General features: G+C 31.5%; 2 protein-coding genes and 1 pseudogene across 2 annotated transcripts; all 3 read right to left on the bottom strand.

Moving 5' to 3' along the window:
- Positions 1-4,952: 4,952 nt before the first annotated feature.
- Positions 4,953-6,944, bottom strand: LOC108471928 (L-type lectin-domain containing receptor kinase IX.1-like; annotated as a pseudogene).
- Positions 6,945-9,726: 2,782 nt separating this feature from the next.
- LOC108472980 (L-type lectin-domain containing receptor kinase IX.1-like) lies at positions 9,727-12,062 on the bottom strand. The gene has a single exon (XM_017774547.2). The coding sequence runs from the start codon at positions 11,878-11,880 to the stop codon at positions 9,913-9,915; it is 1,968 nt and encodes a 655-aa protein (XP_017630036.1). The 5' UTR covers positions 11,881-12,062; the 3' UTR covers positions 9,727-9,912.
- A 3,667-nt stretch (positions 12,063-15,729) lies between these two features.
- On the bottom strand, positions 15,730-16,361 carry LOC108472932 (uncharacterized). Its single transcript, XM_017774499.2, has one exon. The coding sequence runs from the start codon at positions 16,183-16,185 to the stop codon at positions 15,850-15,852; it is 336 nt and encodes a 111-aa protein (XP_017629988.1). The 5' UTR covers positions 16,186-16,361; the 3' UTR covers positions 15,730-15,849.
- Between the last annotated feature and the right edge of the window lie 3,537 nt (positions 16,362-19,898).

The raw sequence follows: 19,898 nt of genomic DNA, 5'->3' as shown, positions 1-19,898 counted from the left end.
TTCAATGAATGTTTTAAACCCCGTAAGCTCTTATTGAGGAGTTTGTATCTGAAATTGAAAAAGTTTTAATTTGACCACATTTTTCTATTAAGAAGACGTTTTTATGCATAAGTTTTGGTTAGGTAATGTCTCATAGTCCGGACCGGTATGGGCACGAGTGTGGGATGTTACACATTTAACCATTTCTAAACCATTCAAAACATACCATAAGAGTCATATTTACCAGCCTTAACATGTAACCAAAATGACAACATTTGGTAAACATAAAAATGCACCAACCAAACATAATCTTTAAGACCTAAACATATCAAAGCACCATTACACAGCATCCTATACATGCCATTGTAAATCTTGACCAAAATGCTCAAAAACTACCGAATTGCTTGTTGGATAGTGTAATAGGTCTCCGATGAGCTTCCTACCAAATTGAGCTTCCGATAATCTATAAAACAAAAAAATAAATTACATAAGCAATGAGTTCTTAGTAAGCTCGTATAAACCAAAACATAACTCACCATTTCATTTGCATAATATAAAGCATAAGTATAAAATCAACCAAAACAATAAGCTTTTCATAAGCCTATACAACATCATCAAATTCATAAGCTAGTACACTTGTTTATATATATATGAAATCAACCATAAGATATGTGGTTTACCATGTATAAACATAAAATTTTACACCATCAATGTTACCACAATGTCATGATTCATTGTATTTATATACTTACCATTTCCTTTCCTTTCCTTGTCCGTTGAACTATCTAGAATTACGTCAGATACATGAGAAAGCTCACACAAATTGTGCCTTTACATATAACAGTAACCTTTCCTTTACATCATTGCTTACACAAGTTGTGAAATGGACCTGCTCACATGACCTGTGGGTCAAAATGTAAGTTACACGATGCTGCTCACACGAGCTATAGAGAATCCGTAACAAATGCAAGACCTCAACCATCGGTAGGACATTCAAGACCAACACCCGAAACATGAAATCCCTAATGACATGTCATTTGTATCCTAAGAATTCCTAAGGTTTAATCGAGACTCGATATCAGTCAATTCATCATAGCATTGATACATTTCTATAATCCAAATCATTTATATTACAACAACAACAAATAGTTAATTTGACTAACAATAAAACAGTTATAGTTCATACGAACTTACCTCGATAACTAGGGGTGTAGAAGTTAGATCGAACTAACCCGAAGTTTTAGCTTTTCCTCGATTTAAGTCTGAACATGGTTTATCTTGATCTAAATAGGTTATTTCAATCAATTAAACACTTATAGTATTAAATTTAATCAACATTTAATATTTATGCAAAATTACCAATTTGCCCCTAACATTTTTAACTTTTCATAATTTAGTCCTTAACCTCATAACTTAAAATCTAACCATTTTAACCTAAATCCTTGTTAACCATAAATACAAGGGACTTTGATACAACCCATATCAACCATCATTTCACAATAAAACCCTAGAATTTATAGTTTTAACAATTTATTCCCTAATTACAAAATTCATAAAAATCACTTAACAAAACTTATTTATTTTTCAACAAACATTCATAATCTATCATTTAACAACAAAACCTACTCAAAAACATCCATGGCATAACCCTAAACCTTTAATAGTTTTACAAATTAACCCTCGGGCTAGCTAGATTAAGCTACAACGAACTCAAAAACATAAAAATCATTAAAAATAGGATGAAAAACACATACCTTGCACTATAAAGAACCTAGCCGAACCAAGCACTCATCCATAGAGGTTTTTTTCTATTGAAATCGGTTTAGGGATGAAAAATAAAAGATGATACATATTATCTTTTCTTTTGTTTTATGTTTAAATTTCTAAATTACCATTTTAACCTTTAAAAACCATCAAAATTAAAATAAAACCTTGCCATGTAAATCCACTATCTCATATAAATAGTTTATTTACAATTCAAGTCCTTTAGTTTAAGGTTTCATAGCTACTAGACCCCTTTAGCAAATAGAACTCAACTTTTAAGCTTTTTATGATTTAGTCCTTTTTCACTTAATTAACTAAGTAAACTTCAAATTTTCTTAACAAAAATTTAATATGACCTTAATATCATCCCAAAAACCTCAAAATAATAATAAATAACTCGCTCATCAAATTGTGGTCCTGAAACCACTATTTCTAAAATCACTAAAATCGGGCTGTTACATGAACTAAATTCCCTTTTTAAGTCATTGTTTCGTTCAAGGGATCTGGAATTGCTAGTGTTGAATCAGCATAAAAAACTGATCAGGTGTGTAATGGAAAACTCGAAAAACAGCAAATTACGAAAAGCTGAAATGCATTATGTCGATGTCACACGACCGTGTGTGTCACACGAGCTGGGTTAATTGGGTTGTGTTGGCCACACCGGCGTATGGGCCACATGACCATGTGTAAGGATGTGTGTTAGGTCGTTTCGACTATATGAGTTGGCCAGTTAGGCCGTCACATGGGTATGCAGACCAATTTTTTGAAAATTTCCATTTAGGCTCGTTTTGACCCATAATACGTAATTAGACTCTCCGTAGGGTTCATACTACATAAATAAGGCGTGAAAACATGATATTTTTTAATATGCTACTATAGGTGATATGATTAAAGTATGTGAATTAAGTACGCACGAACTGACTACTGTTAATTCTGATGGCATGTTTCTATTTTGCTATGTTTGTTGTGAGCATATGATGTATGAATATGTTAATTTGTATTTCTCTGAATCTGCTTTATGAACATGTATGTGACATTATGGCAAAACTAATTTGCTTCTGTTGGGTTTGTGATATATCTGTCTACAAAGCATGTAATCGCATGCTTACTAGTTTTTGTTAAAAATATGAATGAATGTTCAACATTCTAATCATTCTATTTTTATGTATTTGCATGTCATGTCGCATTGCATGGGGTTGGGATAATATGGTATGGAGGAAGTTCTAGCAGTTGAATGATCTACACTATCTAGTGGTTTAACTACATACTTCTGTCTGGCAGCTTGTCTACAATATGGTGGTTTGACCACATATTTTTTATCTGACAGTTTTAACTGCAACTCTAGTGGTATTGTCCACAATTATCTGTTGATGTGATTTGGTTATACAAGGTCTAGGGAACTCTAATTTGGTGTGTAGCAGAGTTGGGTAGGAAGTTTTCTGAAAAATTTGCATTATGATTTTCTGAAAAATACCGTATTGACATAATCGTGTATTCTCAATTTTATTTAACTAAGCGTTATGAAAATTCTCCTTGATACTTTGATCTGTATATTGTGTAATGTTTGATCTTTGATTGAGTTTTGTTATATACTGAGCTTTATAGCTCACCCCTTTGTTTTATCTTTGACTTTTCAAGTAATCTTTGAGTTTATGATCGAACGGCGTACGGGAGCTCAAATTGAATCTCGGTTAATAAAATAAGATAATTTATATTTTTTAATTATTTTGGACTATAAATTTATTTTAGATTTTGTTTTTGGTTTTTGTTCTATTCATTGGTTTTTGAGTATTTTAACATGAAACTGTAAAATCACACAGATTAACAATTTAAAATTAAAATTCTAATAATTTTCCGCTACAAAATTAAGTAACCCCTTAAGTGTTTTTCTGTAAATAAACAAATAGTTTTAACGAATATTTGCCTTAAAGCTGAAAATTATTTACCAAAATTATTACTTTCAAAACACGATTTTGATTTCAAACTCTGGGTTTCAAATAAGTGATTCCGAACTTAAGTTTTTCTAAACATTTGTGAAAATTTTACCAAATTTAATGCTTTTGAAATGCACACTAAGTGATTTTGGACTTAAGTCAAAAGTTTTTTTTAAACAAGCTAATGTAATTCCTCAAGATCCAGTCTAAACGTCTAGGCCGAGTTTGGGGTGTTACAATAGCGATTAACTATTACCACTTTTACAATTTAGTCTTTGTACCACAATTAACTATTGATTCTATAAAATTGTTAGACCAAAATTCAAGATACTAATAAATTAGACTCATAAATATTAAATAATGATATTTACGGACTCGGCCATTGGAAATGGGATTTTGAAACCACCGTTCCCGACACCATTGAAATATGGGTTGTTATAATATCAATTACAACCAATCTTTCCATCAAACCAACAAGATAAATAACATATAAAATATCTTATGAGCTCAAGATAAGTCTTAAATCTTCAAGATGTGCTTTCAAGTTTTACCTGATTCGGTCCAATCTCTCCAAAGTTGTCGATTTTTGTAATCCAATCCAAACCAATCTTTAGGATATGTTGCTATAAATAGTTTGAATATTATAGATGAACTTACAATCGTCCAAAGTATCAACAAGAATCAAAACTAAAAAAAAAATTACTAAAATTTTCCAACACTAAACATGACAAATTTCTGAGTTGAATAGTATCAAGCACCAAAAAAACATTAGTTCTTTGCACTACTCGAAATTGCCTCAACAATTCTAAATTGCCTCAACAATTCTAATATTATTTTAGTAACATAATGAAGGATTAAAAGTATTTTTATCAATTTAAAATTATATATATATATATATATATATATTATAGATTATAAGTAAACTATGTCTTTCCTTTGCTATAGTTTTATAGTGTAAAGAGAATCATAGAAATGAAGTAAAGACAAAAATTAGAGCAAATTACAAGTATAAAGACGATAAAAAGAAATCAAGAAAATCTCACCAAGAATCGATTTACATGGTTTATTATGTTTACAAAATTCTAACATGTGCCACGTTAGTTAAAGACTGACATGATAATACAGAAAAAGGAAGCAAATCAGTATTTCTCCCAAAATAACAAATAAGAAAGAAAATTTTGTAGATATGTTATCGTCATGGCTACATGAGTGGATTCATTGAAATTTTATAACAAGAATTACATATATGGTACAATCTAAGAAAGCAAAAGGAGATTAGCGACCCACTTCCAAACTCGTATTAGTTAATATAGGTTTGTCTGAAGTACTGACTGATTTTGTAGGGTTCAACATACGTAGCAATAGGCATCTTTGTAGGAATATTTGGCTTCTCTATCTCAAAATTAAGAGCTTGAGTTCCTTGCTTGATTGAGGGTCTGGAGCTATTATCAGGGTGAGCGCACCACAATCCAACAATCATCAAACGATCCACTTGTTTTTCATCAACATTATTGTTCAACTTCTCATCAACAGCCGAAAGTAGCTTCTCTTGCCCATAAAGATCCCAAACCCACACTACTAATCCCATTTCAAAATCTTGTATACGATGAACAGATTTTCTTCCGGTTGCAATTTCGAGCAACACCACTCCGAAACTATATATAGATCTGATTCTTTACTTGCTCGACCTGTGTTTACATATTCCGAGGCCAAGTAGCCTAAAGCCCCAGCCAAACCAGTTGTCTTGGGACCTAGCTCATGGTCCATAAGCCTTGCCAACCCGAAGTCACCTAGTTTAACATTGAAACTAGAATCAAGCATTATATTGTTGGATTTGATGTCTCGATGCACTACATACTGCTCCCACTCTTCATGAAGATAGAGAATCGCAGACGCTAATCCAAGGGATATCCTATACCTAACAACCCATGAAAGTGGAGCTTTGTTACCAAAGAGGTGGAAATCAAGGCTACCATTGGGCATAAACTCATAGACGAGTAAGAACTCACCTTTATCATGGCACCAGCCAATGAGTTGCATGAGATTTTGGTGTCTTAACTGGCTGATGATCTTAACTTCAGTTATATATTCCTTTTTCCCTTGCTTGGACCCTCTTGAAATCCTTTTTACAGCAACCACCACATCTAAATCAGGTAGGTAACCCCTATAAACTGCACCAAACCCTCCTTCCCCTAACTTTCTTTGTTCTGAGAAATTGTTGGTAGAGGTGACAAGGTCAACATATGAACCTTCTAGGTCCGGTTCCTTTCTCAAGGGCATCATTGATTGATGTTAAGTTTTCTGCTGCTTCTGGTTTTCTCATTTTTCTTGTCTTCTTTCGTCGCCATAAAATGATTGCTAAAACGATCCCAGCAATAATAAGAATAGCAACAGGAACTACAAGACCTAAAACTATTTTGACATTTGTTGATATATTTCCACCATTTTCCATGTCTCTTTCTAAAGTCGAATTGAACTCCCACCATTGAAGAATATGTTGCTCTGTACTAACACCTGTAGCAGCTGAGAACCCAATCATGACCCACTCAGGTAGAGCCATCTTAAGATCAATTAGATAACTGAGACTAGAAACTTCTTGAGGATTATGGGTGGTGCGGTAGCTCCAAGAGGCACTCAAATTCCTAGTAGTGGCATTGTAGGTAATCAACACATCCGTTGTATCTCCATTATGAATGCTTGCATTCTATCTGGTGTATACGACTGACATGATTGAGTTGTTGGTGATCCCCACATGGTTATCGAGATGAGCAGGATCCCAACCATTTTTGTAAGTGTCGAACTTAACCATGACTACTTGGCCCAACCTAGAAACCCACTGTGAGGTGTTAAAAAGTCCTAGACATCCAGCAGCTGAGTTTAATGGGAGTTGAGAACCAGCAGGTGCAAGGAAGAAGACAAAGCCATGACCATAGTCAGAAGCGTCTTGGATGTCGATGCTGAAGGCAAAACGGGTGCTGAAGTCGGAAAGTTTCCCTGTTTTAGGGTCCCACATGGGGACCTGTTGGCATATGTAGCCCATCCAACACGGTACAAATTGTCCAAAGTGTTAAAATCAATGATTCCATTAGTAGGCCTTGCTTCACCCTGATAGAGAATCAAGTCGTCACCGTGTTCAAACCGAGATATTTCAAAGTTTACTGAATAGACCGATGGGAAAGCAAAAAGTAAGCAGGACAAAATTAAGGGCAGAGAAATGAAAAGGTAGAAACCAGCAGCCATGGCAAGGGACAGATGAAGCTGAGACATTGAAGACGAAATTGCCCCTACAATAATACATATGCTAATATATATTTTCTTACTCTTGATAAATTTCGTGGAAATATAACTATAAGTCTATAACCTTGGAAAATGCGTTAAAAACAAGTTGCAGTTGCTGAGTTAGTGGCTGCCATGGAACTTACAATTAGAGGTGATCATGGGCCGGGCTGGTCCGGGTTTGGGCCGAACCCAAATAAAATTTTAGGCAGATACTAGGCTCCGGCCCGCCCCCAAATATGGGCCTAAAATTTTGCCCAAGCCCCGCCTGAAATAAAATTACTAAGCCCGAGCCTACCCTACCCAAATTTATATTAATTTTTTTTCTTATTTCATTAAATAAAAAATTTAAAAATATAATAAATCAAATATATTTAAAAACATAAAAATAAATATTAAAACAAATAAAAATAATACTAAAACAATTCTTAAAACAATACACAAATTAATAATATAATAAAAATAGTTATATTAAAATTTAAAATAATTAAAAATAAAATAAAATATATATTAATATATAATTGGTAAGTTGCCCGCACCCGGCTAAAAACTCTTACCGAGGCCCGGCCCGTTTTTTAAGCAGGCCTCGTTTTTTGCCTAAGCCCATTTTTCGAGCCTATATTTTACCCAAACCCTCCCATTTTTAAGGGCCTTGAGCCGAGCCAGCCGCCTAGCCCATAATCACTCTACTTACAATGCACTTTCAATACATTTAAATAATTAAAAACTTAATTTGCTTTCCGCTAGGTAACAGGATTGGATAGCAGCTCAGTCAATGACCTAATCAAATTTTAGAAAAAGGTTCGTAACCAAACAGTATCATATATTTACCAAAAACTTATTTCTTGAAATAGTTTTACTAGCTTTTTCATGAGTTAATTAAAATATATTATATTTATTTCTTAAAAAATTGTTACAAATTTTTGGAATATTTAGTGCTTGATAAAATAAAAATCAAAAGTATAATCCTCCAACTTTTGAAAAAGTTATTTTAGTCCTTATATTGTTTGTTAATCACCTCAAATGGATTGAAAAGTTAAAGTTTGATAATTTTCATGACGTGGTATACACATAGATTGCCACGTGAATATCATGTCAATAATTAATTAATTTTTTAAAATTTTAAAAATAAAAACTATTTTAAAAAATTAATGTTTTTAATTTTTAAAAATTTATTTAATTGTTGATGTGGCAATCCACCTGTATGCCACGTCAGTAAAGTTAAAAAACATTAAAATTTTCATCCATTTTGGGATTATTTGACAAGCAATACAAGTTCAAGAGCTAAAAAACTGCGAAAAATTAAATGAAGATTAAAGTGATTTTTTGTAAAGTTGGGAAACCGAAAAATTATTATACCAAAACAAAATAACATAACGCTTTAATTTTTAAAGTTGAATTGATGTAAATATTAATATCAATATTAATTATTAAAAATACAATTTAACAAACTTAGATAATAAAAGTTAATGATAGTTTTGTTTACTATCTTAAAATTTATAATGTATATTTTCATTAAATAATGATTCAATTAATTTTTAAAATTCATGGTATAAAATTTTATACAATTGACACTTTAAATTTGTTTTTCCTCTTTAAAAGACGTGCAATTGGGAATAATTAATAAGTTTTAAGTAATTAAATATTTGAATTGAATACAATTAATTTGTCATTTGGTAAATTTAATATGTATTATAGATAATAATAATAATAATAACATTTTAGAAATTTATGTAAACTTTTTTAAAAATAAAAATGAAAAAGGTTTTATAAGGTAATTATAACATTGTTGTGACAAGCTACTAATTGATTGATTAAACAAACTTTTCAAGACATAGAACATTAATATATATAAATACTATCAGAAACAATATTAAACTAATATGGTTATTGCTTTTCCATCACGCTTCTATCTGCAGTTGAGTTCTAACTTATGAAACCATCGGATAGAGCCATTTTCTCCTAAGTTCAGTTCAACCATGAAAATCCAAAAAAATAAAACTAAAATAGTTGACTTAGAAAACAAGAGATTGACAACAATACTTTGTTTTTTCTTCTTAGTATTTATTTAACCATTGTCAGTCATATCTGATTGCTCATTAGCCTTAATTTACATCATTACCTCAAAAGAAAACAAATGAGAAAGTACAATATACTTTAAAGAACCAAAAGTCTATTTTTTACCTGTAGCATCAATGACTTCATTGAAGATCTTCAATACATCTCTTCTAGCAGACAATTCAACATGCTGCATTTTCTTTTTATTAAAATCAAACACAATTTTACAAACTGCAAGTGAAATATTGTGTATTATATTCCAAAAGCAATAGTTGCTTTACACAAGGCTGTCTTGCTATTCGATATACTAGTTTTAGGTTTAAGATTATTGGATCCTCTGATAACAAGACAATACCAAGCATGCATAATTTTATGAAGGTAACTCTATACGAGAAATCTTTCCTGGTCATTACTAATCATGCATCCAACAAGTTTGTGGCTTGAATCTTAGCATTCCATTAAATTTAACGCACAGCTGAAAGTAATTTTTATTAAGATTATTCTGAGAAATGATTTTGTTTTTTGCATAAACGATAAAGACACAGTTTTTGATACAATCATATATGTTAACGGTGTCACAACTTTATGATGCCACCTGTACTGGAGTTAACGGTATTACAAAAAAGTACTTAAAAAAAAACCTTTTAAGTATCAATTTGGGAGAAATGAATAAATTCAAGTATCAAATCTTTATTTAAGGGTTTATTTGGATTAGTTAAAAGTAAATCTCTATTTGTCTCTAGCTTTAATATTAAAGATTTGTGCAAAAAAGTTGCTTACATTGACAATGGATATATACAAGTAAATTGCTTATGCACATAATCAAAAGTAAGCCCCTACTCATTGCGAGGAAGAAACCAGGCAATATCTGATGTAACTTAGCCAAAAAGAGAAAGGAAAATCATATTTCACAACCATCAGTAGTGCTTGAGTTGTTTATTCCAAGTTGTTTAGAAATGAAAGAGACAGGAAGAGCATGAAACACAGGAAGAGGCATGTTTTTAGGAAGATCTGGAGGCGCTATCTCAAAATTCAGAACTTGAATTGCTTGCCTAATGGAGGGCCTCGACCGGTTGTCAGGGTGAGCACACCACAGTCCAGCAATCATCACACACTCCGCTTGTTTTACATCAAAATCTTGATTCAATTTCTCATCCACGACCGAAAGAAGCTTTCCTTCCCCATAAAGATCCCAAACCTGCTCTACCAATCCTGTTTCGGTTGCTTCTCTTGGGTCGGCTGACTTTCGTCCGGTAGCAATTTCTAATAAAACCACTCCGAAGCTATATACATCCGACTCTTTGCTTGCTCTTCCTGTGCTTATATACTCCGGAGCCAAGTAGCCTATAGTTCCTGCCAACCCCGTTGTTTTTGGACCAAGCTCATGGCTCATAAGCCTTGCCAGTCCAAAATCACCTAGTTTGGCATTGAAACTAGAGTCTAGCATCACATTGTTGGATTTGATGTCTCGGTGCACGACACACTGCTCGCACTCCTCATGAAGATAAAAAATTGCAGATGCCAATCCAAGAGATATTCTGTACCTTACAGGCCAAGTAAGTGGAATGCTTCTGCCGAATAGGTGGGAATCAAGGCTACCATTAGGCATGAACTCATAGACAAGTAACAACTCACGCTTATCATGACACCAACCAATAAGTTGCACTAGATTCCGATGTCTTGACTGGCTAATGACCTTCACTTCAGTTGCATATTCCTTTTTACCTTGTTTAGACCCTCTCGAAATCCTCTTAACGGCGATTTCAATGTCCAGATCGATAAGGTAACCCCTATAAACTGCTCCGAACCCTCCTTCACCTAACTTTCTCCCTTCAGAGAAGTTGTTGGTAGCAGATTCAAGGTCTTTAAAGGAAAATCTTCTAGGTCCAGCTCCTCTTTCAAGTTCATCATCATTAATGGAAGCTAAATTTTTTGTTTCACCAATTTTTGTTTGCCTTTTCTTCCGCAGAAACCACATGATAAATAATGATATAACTGACCCAGCTATCAAAACACTAACAGGAACTGCAGAGGCTACTAGTATTTTGACCCTTCTTGTATTCTTTCCATTAGTAGCTGGTTCTTCCAAATTTGAATGGAATTCCCATGATTTAAGTATATGTCTCTCGACATACATACCTGTTGCAGCAGAAAAACCAACCATGACCCTCTCTGGTAGGACCTTCATTAGATCAATCCGCATGGAAAGACTTGAATTCTCTCGTGGACTGTTAGTGGTTAAATAGCTCCATGACACACTCAAATCCTTAGTAGTAGAATTGTAAGTAACTAACACGTTGGCAGTATCTTCACTATGAGAGCTAGCATTCCATTGGGTGTAAACAGCTGAAGCAATAGAGTTGTTGTTGATCCCCACATGACCATCAATTCCATGTGGATCCCATTCAGGATTATGGAAGGAATCGAACTCTATGGAGACAATTTGGTTGCTTGGTGAATCACTGGTTGTGGTGTTAAACAATCCCAAAAAGCCACCAGCTGAGTTTGGTGGGATTAGAGATCCAACAGGAGCCAGAAAGAAACATAACCCATGACCATAAAGTGGAACACCTTGGGTGTTGATTTCAAAGGAAAACCGAGTGTTGAAATCGGAAATCTTACCTGTTTCAGAATCCCAAAGCAAAACCTCATCGGCATATGCAGCCCATCCAACTCGGTTTATATAATTGACAAGGTTAAACTCGATGGTTCCAACATCGGGCTTCGCATCACCCTGATAGACAATGGTGATCATAGTTGGGTCAAACCGGGAGAGTTGGAAGCTGACAGAAACAGTACAGGGAAGAACAGAGAGAAAGGAAACGAAGCATAGAAGAATAACTACTGAGTTGCAGAACCTGGTGACCATGTCAATTGGTGAAGAATGTAGCAGAGTTGAAGCTTTAGTATGGTAGGAAAGAATCTGTCAGCTGCGTCTTAAGATGCTTGCAAATTCATTTCTTTCAGAAAATGATGATTATTATAACCTTATTTCTCAACAAAAAGACAGTCAAAATCAATATTGGAGACCGACAAAAAAGTCTTACATGAAAAGTCAGAGAAGACAAATTTTTGGAAAATTGATATAGTCTTTTCGGAAGAAGAAAAAAGAATATATATATATATATATAAAGGAAGAATTCGTGTATTTCTCTTTTTATATTTACATTCTTTTAAAAAACAATTTCCCTTGGAAAACCTGAAAATAAACTTAGGAAAAAGAATTTCCCTAGATATTTTTGGGGTTTGATATGATCTTCGTAATGGATAGAGACATTTATATATCATAATTAGTTGGCTAATTAGTCATTTATGTTATATAAAATTTGATCATTTTGTTTTTATGTTATGCATAAGTGTTTTCTTTTTTAATTTTTGTATGTTACATTTAAAATGATCCAAGGTTAAGAAATACCATTAAAGAATTAATTCACTTACAAATTTTACTTTTCTTAATTAAAATTTCAGTCTCTTCTTCTTTTATTGCTTTTCTTTCTTTCTTAAACTCCTTTCTTTAAAATAATGATAGCCATTAAAAAAGGGAGAAGAGAAAAAACAGTGAAGAAGAAGAGAAGAAAATAAATAAAAAAATAAAAGCAAAGTTAAAGGAAAATAAAAATATTAAATTGCTAAAAAGAAAAATATAGAGATTATTTGCAATTTAACCTATAATTTTCATCTCAAATGATGATATACCATGTCATGTTAGCTTATAATTACACCATTAACGATGGTTAATGGTTTAGGACCCAAAATGTAATAAATTAATAACATTAATAACAATATTGCAAGTTTTAAAATTTAGTGATGAAAGCGTAATTAGTTTTGACTATTTAAACCGATTAAGTTTATAAATTACCCTTTTATTCACATAATTTATGTTCAATAATACTTTTAAGGTAACATTTTATTATTAGTCCCTAGTTTATAGGTAAAATTTTATCATTAGTCCTTATAATATCTATAAACTTTAGATTTAATTTTTATATTTTAATTTAATATTTTAATATTTTAAGAGTAATTATTAGAAAATAAATCATAGTGACAAAGCAAGGATGATCTGTTTTTTTTTAAATAAACAAAATGAGCAAAGAAGCCTATATTTACAAATTTGAAGAAAAGAAGTGGAACAATCTTTTTTTTCTAAAGAAAAAGCAAATTGGAGAGGAAGTAGCGAGTGGGCAAATAATTTGTAGTCTAAAATTGGTTTGACGCAGAAGAGTGAGACGTTCGAATTTATACAAGGAAAATAAGGAAATTGAATGAAAAGAAGGTAAAACGTCATCTATAGATTATTTTGACAAAATATTTAAAATTACTTAAAATTTCTTTCAACTTATAAATAAAAATACTTAAATTCAAATATTCTTATATTAATAACGATAAACATGTTAATGAAATTAAAACTTATTTAATATTTTTAAAAAAATTTAAAATTTATTACATGAATTCTAAAATAACTTAAAATTTTAAAATATATGCTTCGGGCTTAGTAACCTTAAACTTGGGCTTCTAAATTAGTATACGAGTGACATTTATATTTAATCTTTTTAATTAAAAAATTAGTATACGGTGAGATTTTTATCTATCCTGATATTCATATCACTTTTCAATCGAAGTGAAGAGACATTTATAATTGGAGTGAAGCAGTTTATTTTACACTTTATATATTATTTTGAGAGTAAATTTAATTTTTCATATAAAAAGGAATTGCACAAGATAGGATTCAAACTTTGGAAATCATAAAATTCATATAAAATTATTACCTATATTTACAAATTATAAGCCAATATATACTTACTTAAGATGTGAGCTTTTTATTTATTTATTTATTTAATTTATACTTAAATTTAAAACTGTAACCAAAATTAATTCAACTATCTTAAAATGTTCTCAAATAGCCCAATTATCTCTTATAATTAAAAAGATGGTAGAAATTCAGTATGAAAAAGAATCCTAGAAGTTCCTCTATCCTTAAGAATCATGGTTATAAAATGGTGATATATTCTCTTTATCTCAAATTTATTTAAATTTGTAGAGTTGATAAACTGATTATAGCTGGGATGAGATTATTTTATGTTGAATCTACATCATATATTCAAATTGAATTGTCTTCATCTTAGATTAGGTTTAGAGTTTGAAGTAGGATAATTTCATTAATTAAAATTTCTTTTTAAAAAATTAGCTGAGATGGAAATGGTCTCCATTGACATTCCTATCAAATTATCCAATTAAAAATATTGGGGTTTTTTTTTTATCAAATGTACTTCTCACATGTTTGTTTTAAATGAGAATATACAGTGTTTTATTATAATAATTAAATTTATTGTAAAATTAATTTTTATGTTTTATTGATATCATTTATAACAGTTTTCATCTAACACCATCAAGTATGAAGTACATTTTTACTAAACAACATTTTGTATTAAATTCTAATAAAATTAATCAAGTAAAATAAAATAATAAATTCTAGTTAAAATATTATTTTAAAAAATGTTTAAATTTTATATAAAAATATTAATCATATTTAACAAAATAATTTTTAATACATAAAATTACATTTGTAAATTTTATTAAAATTACCATCTAAATCTCGCTAATTAATATTACTAATATATTATAGTTTTTAATTTAAAATATTAAAAATTCAAATATGATTTAAATCTCAAATATCATTACAAATGCCTCGAATATTATATAAGTATTTAATAACCACTTTTTATAACATATAAAATTTTGACCAACAAATGTTATTTAATCTTACATATCTCAACTTTGTTTATAATAAAACACACTAATTATTTTGAGACGGCAAAACAGTTCGTGAATTGAATCATAAGTGAAGTGATAAAAAGAAAACTTGTATTCAAAATCCAATTCATACTTGTTTTGAGGTTCGTTTCCTAGATAACACCTATCCTCCAACGACCCATACCACCCAACTTGCAGGGCTGTACCCCACAGGCCCAGACCAGAGATTGCCTTTAATTATTCTGCGACCTTCAATTGACCCGTGCATTTGCCCCCTCAAAAAGCATAAAAAAATTAAGCACTGTTAACTCCGATCGCCAATGCCATGATATGATAACAGCTTATGAGCATTCGGTCTATTACTAGCTTGTAAAAGAGTTTTACGTCCAATTCTTAGTCTCTGATAGCATTTGTGAATCGCAATGTCCCAACCACATTTAATAAGTCTTATCATGGACCTGAATGGACTCTTTTTTTTCTTTTTTTCTTCAACAACCTGAATGGTTGTTTTCATGTGAAAATTTTATTCCTAGTTATAGATTTGTCCCCCCCCCCCCCTCCCCAGTAAAATGATCACATTGCTCAATTTCCTACAAGTGTGATGATACCTAGTCCTCACACTTAATCAATGTTGAGACACCTAATTAACACCTGTCCAGACCTCAGGCTCTCATCACAATCACCAAGCAGGTCTAAAAATCCAGAATGAAGATAGGCCGGCCAGATGTAAGAACACTGTCAAGTGTCAACCTACTTAAATTATGCCGATTTAGCCTTGTCTATATTGTATCCCCCAACGCATAACTCCGATGACCTCTGACATCGCACCTGATTTTACCCGACAAGCCTAACAACTCACTCGGCTCATCCGCAAAATGACAAACAAGATTTTAACCATTGGCGAGTAGATCCATTATTTTTGATCATTCATCATAACTAACAAATGGAGAAAAAAAACCAATAGAACTTTAAAACTTAACTAACAGATCTTGATATATATTATAATTATATATAGTTACATCAAAGTTGATTTGAACTTGCAGGGGAAAAAAAGGGGGAAATAAATTAAAACAAGACAAAAAAAACATTACTCGTGTACTTCTTGAAACACTCGGCGGCGATGAGCAGATTCATCACGATGACAACCCTCATCGAAATTCTGAGAATAGCTAACAGCATCATAGTGAAAAGACAATGGCGGCTTGGATCCGTATAAGCTGGTCTTCCCATCTTTGACCAACCTTCTCAACAGATTCCGCCATCTCCTCCTCGTCCTGTTGTCGCCGCCGCTGCTGCAATGATGAATGCGTGAGTAGTCCATTTCTTCATGCACTGGGAAGCACGATGGGGACATCATATAACACCCGCAAAAATAAGAGGATACCCGGCGGCGATGGATCAGATCTCTCTCCATTTCCGACATTGTCGGTTACTATAGGTAGACTTGGAGTTGATTTAGGATTGAAATTGACGATGATGTCAAGTTTTTCATGTGTTTCTTCAACAATCATATGAGTGAGAAGAGGATGTTGGTGTCTTTTATAAGTATGAACCCATTATCCCTTTTCTTCATTATTTCAGTGGGCCATTTATGTATACCCGCCTATTATTTAACCTGGCAAAAGCTACATCTATTTTGTATAAATCAATATTTTATTAAGTAACCTTGGACTAGCTTTAATTTAATTTAAAATTGGACTTAAGATAAGATGTCTAATGTATTTTCACTGACCACTTATAGATTTGAAGCCAGTAAGCTTCCTTGTCAACCCAATATGATATGACCAAAATTAGTCATCGGATTCTTACTACATGCTGATACTTATATCTTTGCAAATTATTTTATTTGAATTTAGATCTGAAAACAACTTCAACTTGCACTAATTTTTTATTCCTCTTCTGATTTTGACCCTATCTGCTTCACACAATGTTACATGTTCCAAATTTTTTTCAACTCTTTAGTTTTAAGATGTTATACGAGCTAACAGTAGGTGTGAATCACGAGGCCATGGGTAGGCAGCAACCGTAAGTTCAAATTTGGTGAAATTTTAGTTTACTTTTTCTTTTTTTCGAAATTACAATATTAAAAATTATAATTATCTGTTTGAAAAAGTAAAAAATTGTCAATTAAATTGCAGTTTAACCTTTCTCAAATTTATAACTCAATTCTATTTTTATTTTTTAAAATAGTTTCATCCCGACAGAAACTCTGAATTATTATTTTTGATATTTTTGATATTTGTTTTACATTACGAATATATTTACTACTCCTATATTTAATTAACCTTCTTAAAACAGATATATAAATATAATATTGTTTAGTGCTTTATTATTATTAGTGACCAAGATATTGATTGATTTGAACAGGTTGGTTTATTATTTGTTAAGTAAGATTAATGGTGGTTGTTGTGAAAAGAGTGTGTTTGACGCCTTAATTTATAGCTTTAAAAGATTCTGTTAAGGATGCAAATGAAGCATTAGAAACCGATAAACCTTAGCTACCTCCTTTAATTAAATCCGAAACATAGACCCCCTAAATTCATCTAATAACTCCTTCCCTTGTCTTTTTTCCCAATAAATTATGTAAAGTTCTGGTTCAAAATACCCTGCCTCACTCAAACTACCACCAACTTGAAAAGTTTGAAAAATGGGGTCCATTATGGGAATGCCCTTATCTGTGCAACACAAATGTTTCACGATTTTCACCACATGCAAATAATTTTTATACAAAAATAATTTCAAACCAATTTATTTTTAAAATAGATCAATACTCAGTTAATAAATCACAATTACAAGCTGTTCAAATGAGCATGAGATTAAATTGTGTTGACACTTTAACAATTAACCTTAGGTTAATTTCTACTATAATTTTTTTCTTTTTACAAAATGTGTATTTAATCTATATATTTTAATTTGATCAATTTTAATCCTTATACCTTTTTGAATTTTTGAATTTTAATTTTTACAAAAGGACAATCATTAATTCATTAATTGAATTTTTAGTGAGTAGTATATGCATATAACAAGTTGACATAACATTACACATATAATATTTTTGGCACATTAAATTTTAAAATAGCCAAACTTAATGAGTTTAATAATTTTCATTCAGTTATGACTTAAATATAAAATTTAAAAATTTAATTGGTTAAATATGATCAAATTAAAATACAAGGATTAATAGTGAAATTAAACCTTAATTTTATGTTATTATTTTATGTGCTTGATACTCGTATTTAGTACACATTCAAATATGAATGACTTGAAACAATTGGAGTAAATCCAAGAAACTTTGATCATTCTTGAGATCCAAAGAGGAATAATCATAAGCAAAGAAGAATTAGCAAAAGGGAGGGTTAAGCATGTGATTTTGGTACAACAAAACCTGCAGCGGCTGCACCTACCTACGCCCCCACCACCTTAACTGGTGGGGACTTGGGGAGCTGTTTTTCGTATAATATGTTGAAAATTTTTAAAAAAGATAAGAGCAAGCAGAGCTGAGCAGAGCAGTGAATACACACTATCATATGCAAAGCTTTCACTCCTCTAGGATTCAGTGTCCCTTCCTCCATCCCTTTTCTTATCCTTCTTTAACGTTGCCTTTAACAAAAGAAAGAGAAATCATGGGATATACGTGAACTTTTGTTTTAATCTATACATATTTTCTATGTACGCCATCATAACATATATAGGTAAAAAATGCTGTAAGGCATTGGTTCTGGAATGTTGGGTCGTAAGTGGCAACAACTTAATGTTGTAATCAACAAGATGAGAATGAGATAGTTAAATTGAAGAAAAATGAATACAAATATTTTACATGGAAAATCTTCAAAAAAGAAAAAAATTACGGATAAAGGAGATATCGACTTTTCACTAAATAAATAAATAAAATAGAGTATAATATGAATAAAAAATAAACTTAAATGTACTAAACATACAAACTCAAATAAAAAAAATAAAGTCATAACTCGAGAACAAAATTCTCTTTATAATTATCATAAAACTCTCACCAAAATTCATATGTGGCTACTTCTTGTTGTCCTCAAAGAAAAGTCATTATTGATTGGTGTGTCAAAATAGGAATACAATGTCTCCTATGCTTATATTAGAGTTCTAATCATACTAAAATATTCCTAGAATAATTAGAGTATAATTAGAAGAAACAATCATACTTGGAGTCTAAAACACTGCTGCATAACTTGAAGAAATTGTCATGGTGTTCCATGCATGCTCGTCACGGCATCACGGTCATATTCAATTGCGGTTTCGTCATGTCGTTGCGACATCGTTTGTCTTCACGTCGCGACGTCGCTTCCATTTTACCTCTTTTCGATAAATACGTCTTATTAAATATGTAAAATACCATAATTAATAATAAAATTCAACTTCTCCCGTGATTCTGAGGGTAATAATAATTTCAAATTTTTTGTTTTTGCTATTCAACACCTTGGGACTCCATCTCCATGTCAATTCAAGCAGTTGTCTTTCTACATTTAGTTCTGGGACGATAGTTTTACCTTCCTTGATGTATAAAAGGTGATTGAATTTGTTATAGAATTTAATTATGAGAGAGACAGCCTTGAGTGTTGATGAAGTATCCTTGAATGCAGATTTGAACCTTGGTTTTTTCGGTTTTTTTTGTCCATTCTGGTTTTGGTCAATGCTCCTTTTGTGAATCAACCAATAATAGTACTGCAGAAAGATAAGGTTAAGGGGAAAGCAGTCCCTGGCCCCAAAATCAAACTCAAAAGCCAAAGCTTTTTCTTATAGTTTCAGCGCTGCAGTTGATGTTTGTATATGTGATAAAATTACCATCAACGAGGATGATTGCATTTTGCTTTTGTATTTATTTATTTAAAATGGTTAATTAATATTTATAGTAAATTAATTATTATGTTTATTTTAATATTATATCATCATTTAAAAATAAAATAAATAATTTTTAACAGAATTATGTACAAAAATTAATTAATTTATTTTTTAAAGTAAAAACAAAATACAACTCAAATTCTACATTACTATATATATTCCTCTTTCTATTAGTTTACTGTTGTTACATGAAATTATAAGGATACCGATCTAGGATTGCGTGCAGCTTTTATGGCACAAAGATTACTTACCATCTCTGTAAATGCT

The sequence above is a fragment of the Gossypium arboreum genome, chromosome 11, assembly GCF_025698485.1.
Source record: "Gossypium arboreum isolate Shixiya-1 chromosome 11, ASM2569848v2, whole genome shotgun sequence".
Classification (NCBI taxonomy): domain Eukaryota; kingdom Viridiplantae; phylum Streptophyta; class Magnoliopsida; order Malvales; family Malvaceae; genus Gossypium; species Gossypium arboreum.
The sequence above is the reverse complement of the archived record's forward strand: the minus strand, read 5'-3'. Positions and strand labels throughout refer to the sequence as shown.

Coding starts and splice junctions, on each gene's coding strand:
- LOC108472980 (XM_017774547.2), bottom strand. CDS start 11,880: ATGGTCACCAGGTTCTGCAACTCAGTAGTTATTCTTCTATGCTTCGTT.
- LOC108472932 (XM_017774499.2), bottom strand. CDS start 16,185: ATGTCGGAAATGGAGAGAGATCTGATCCATCGCCGCCGGGTATCCTCT.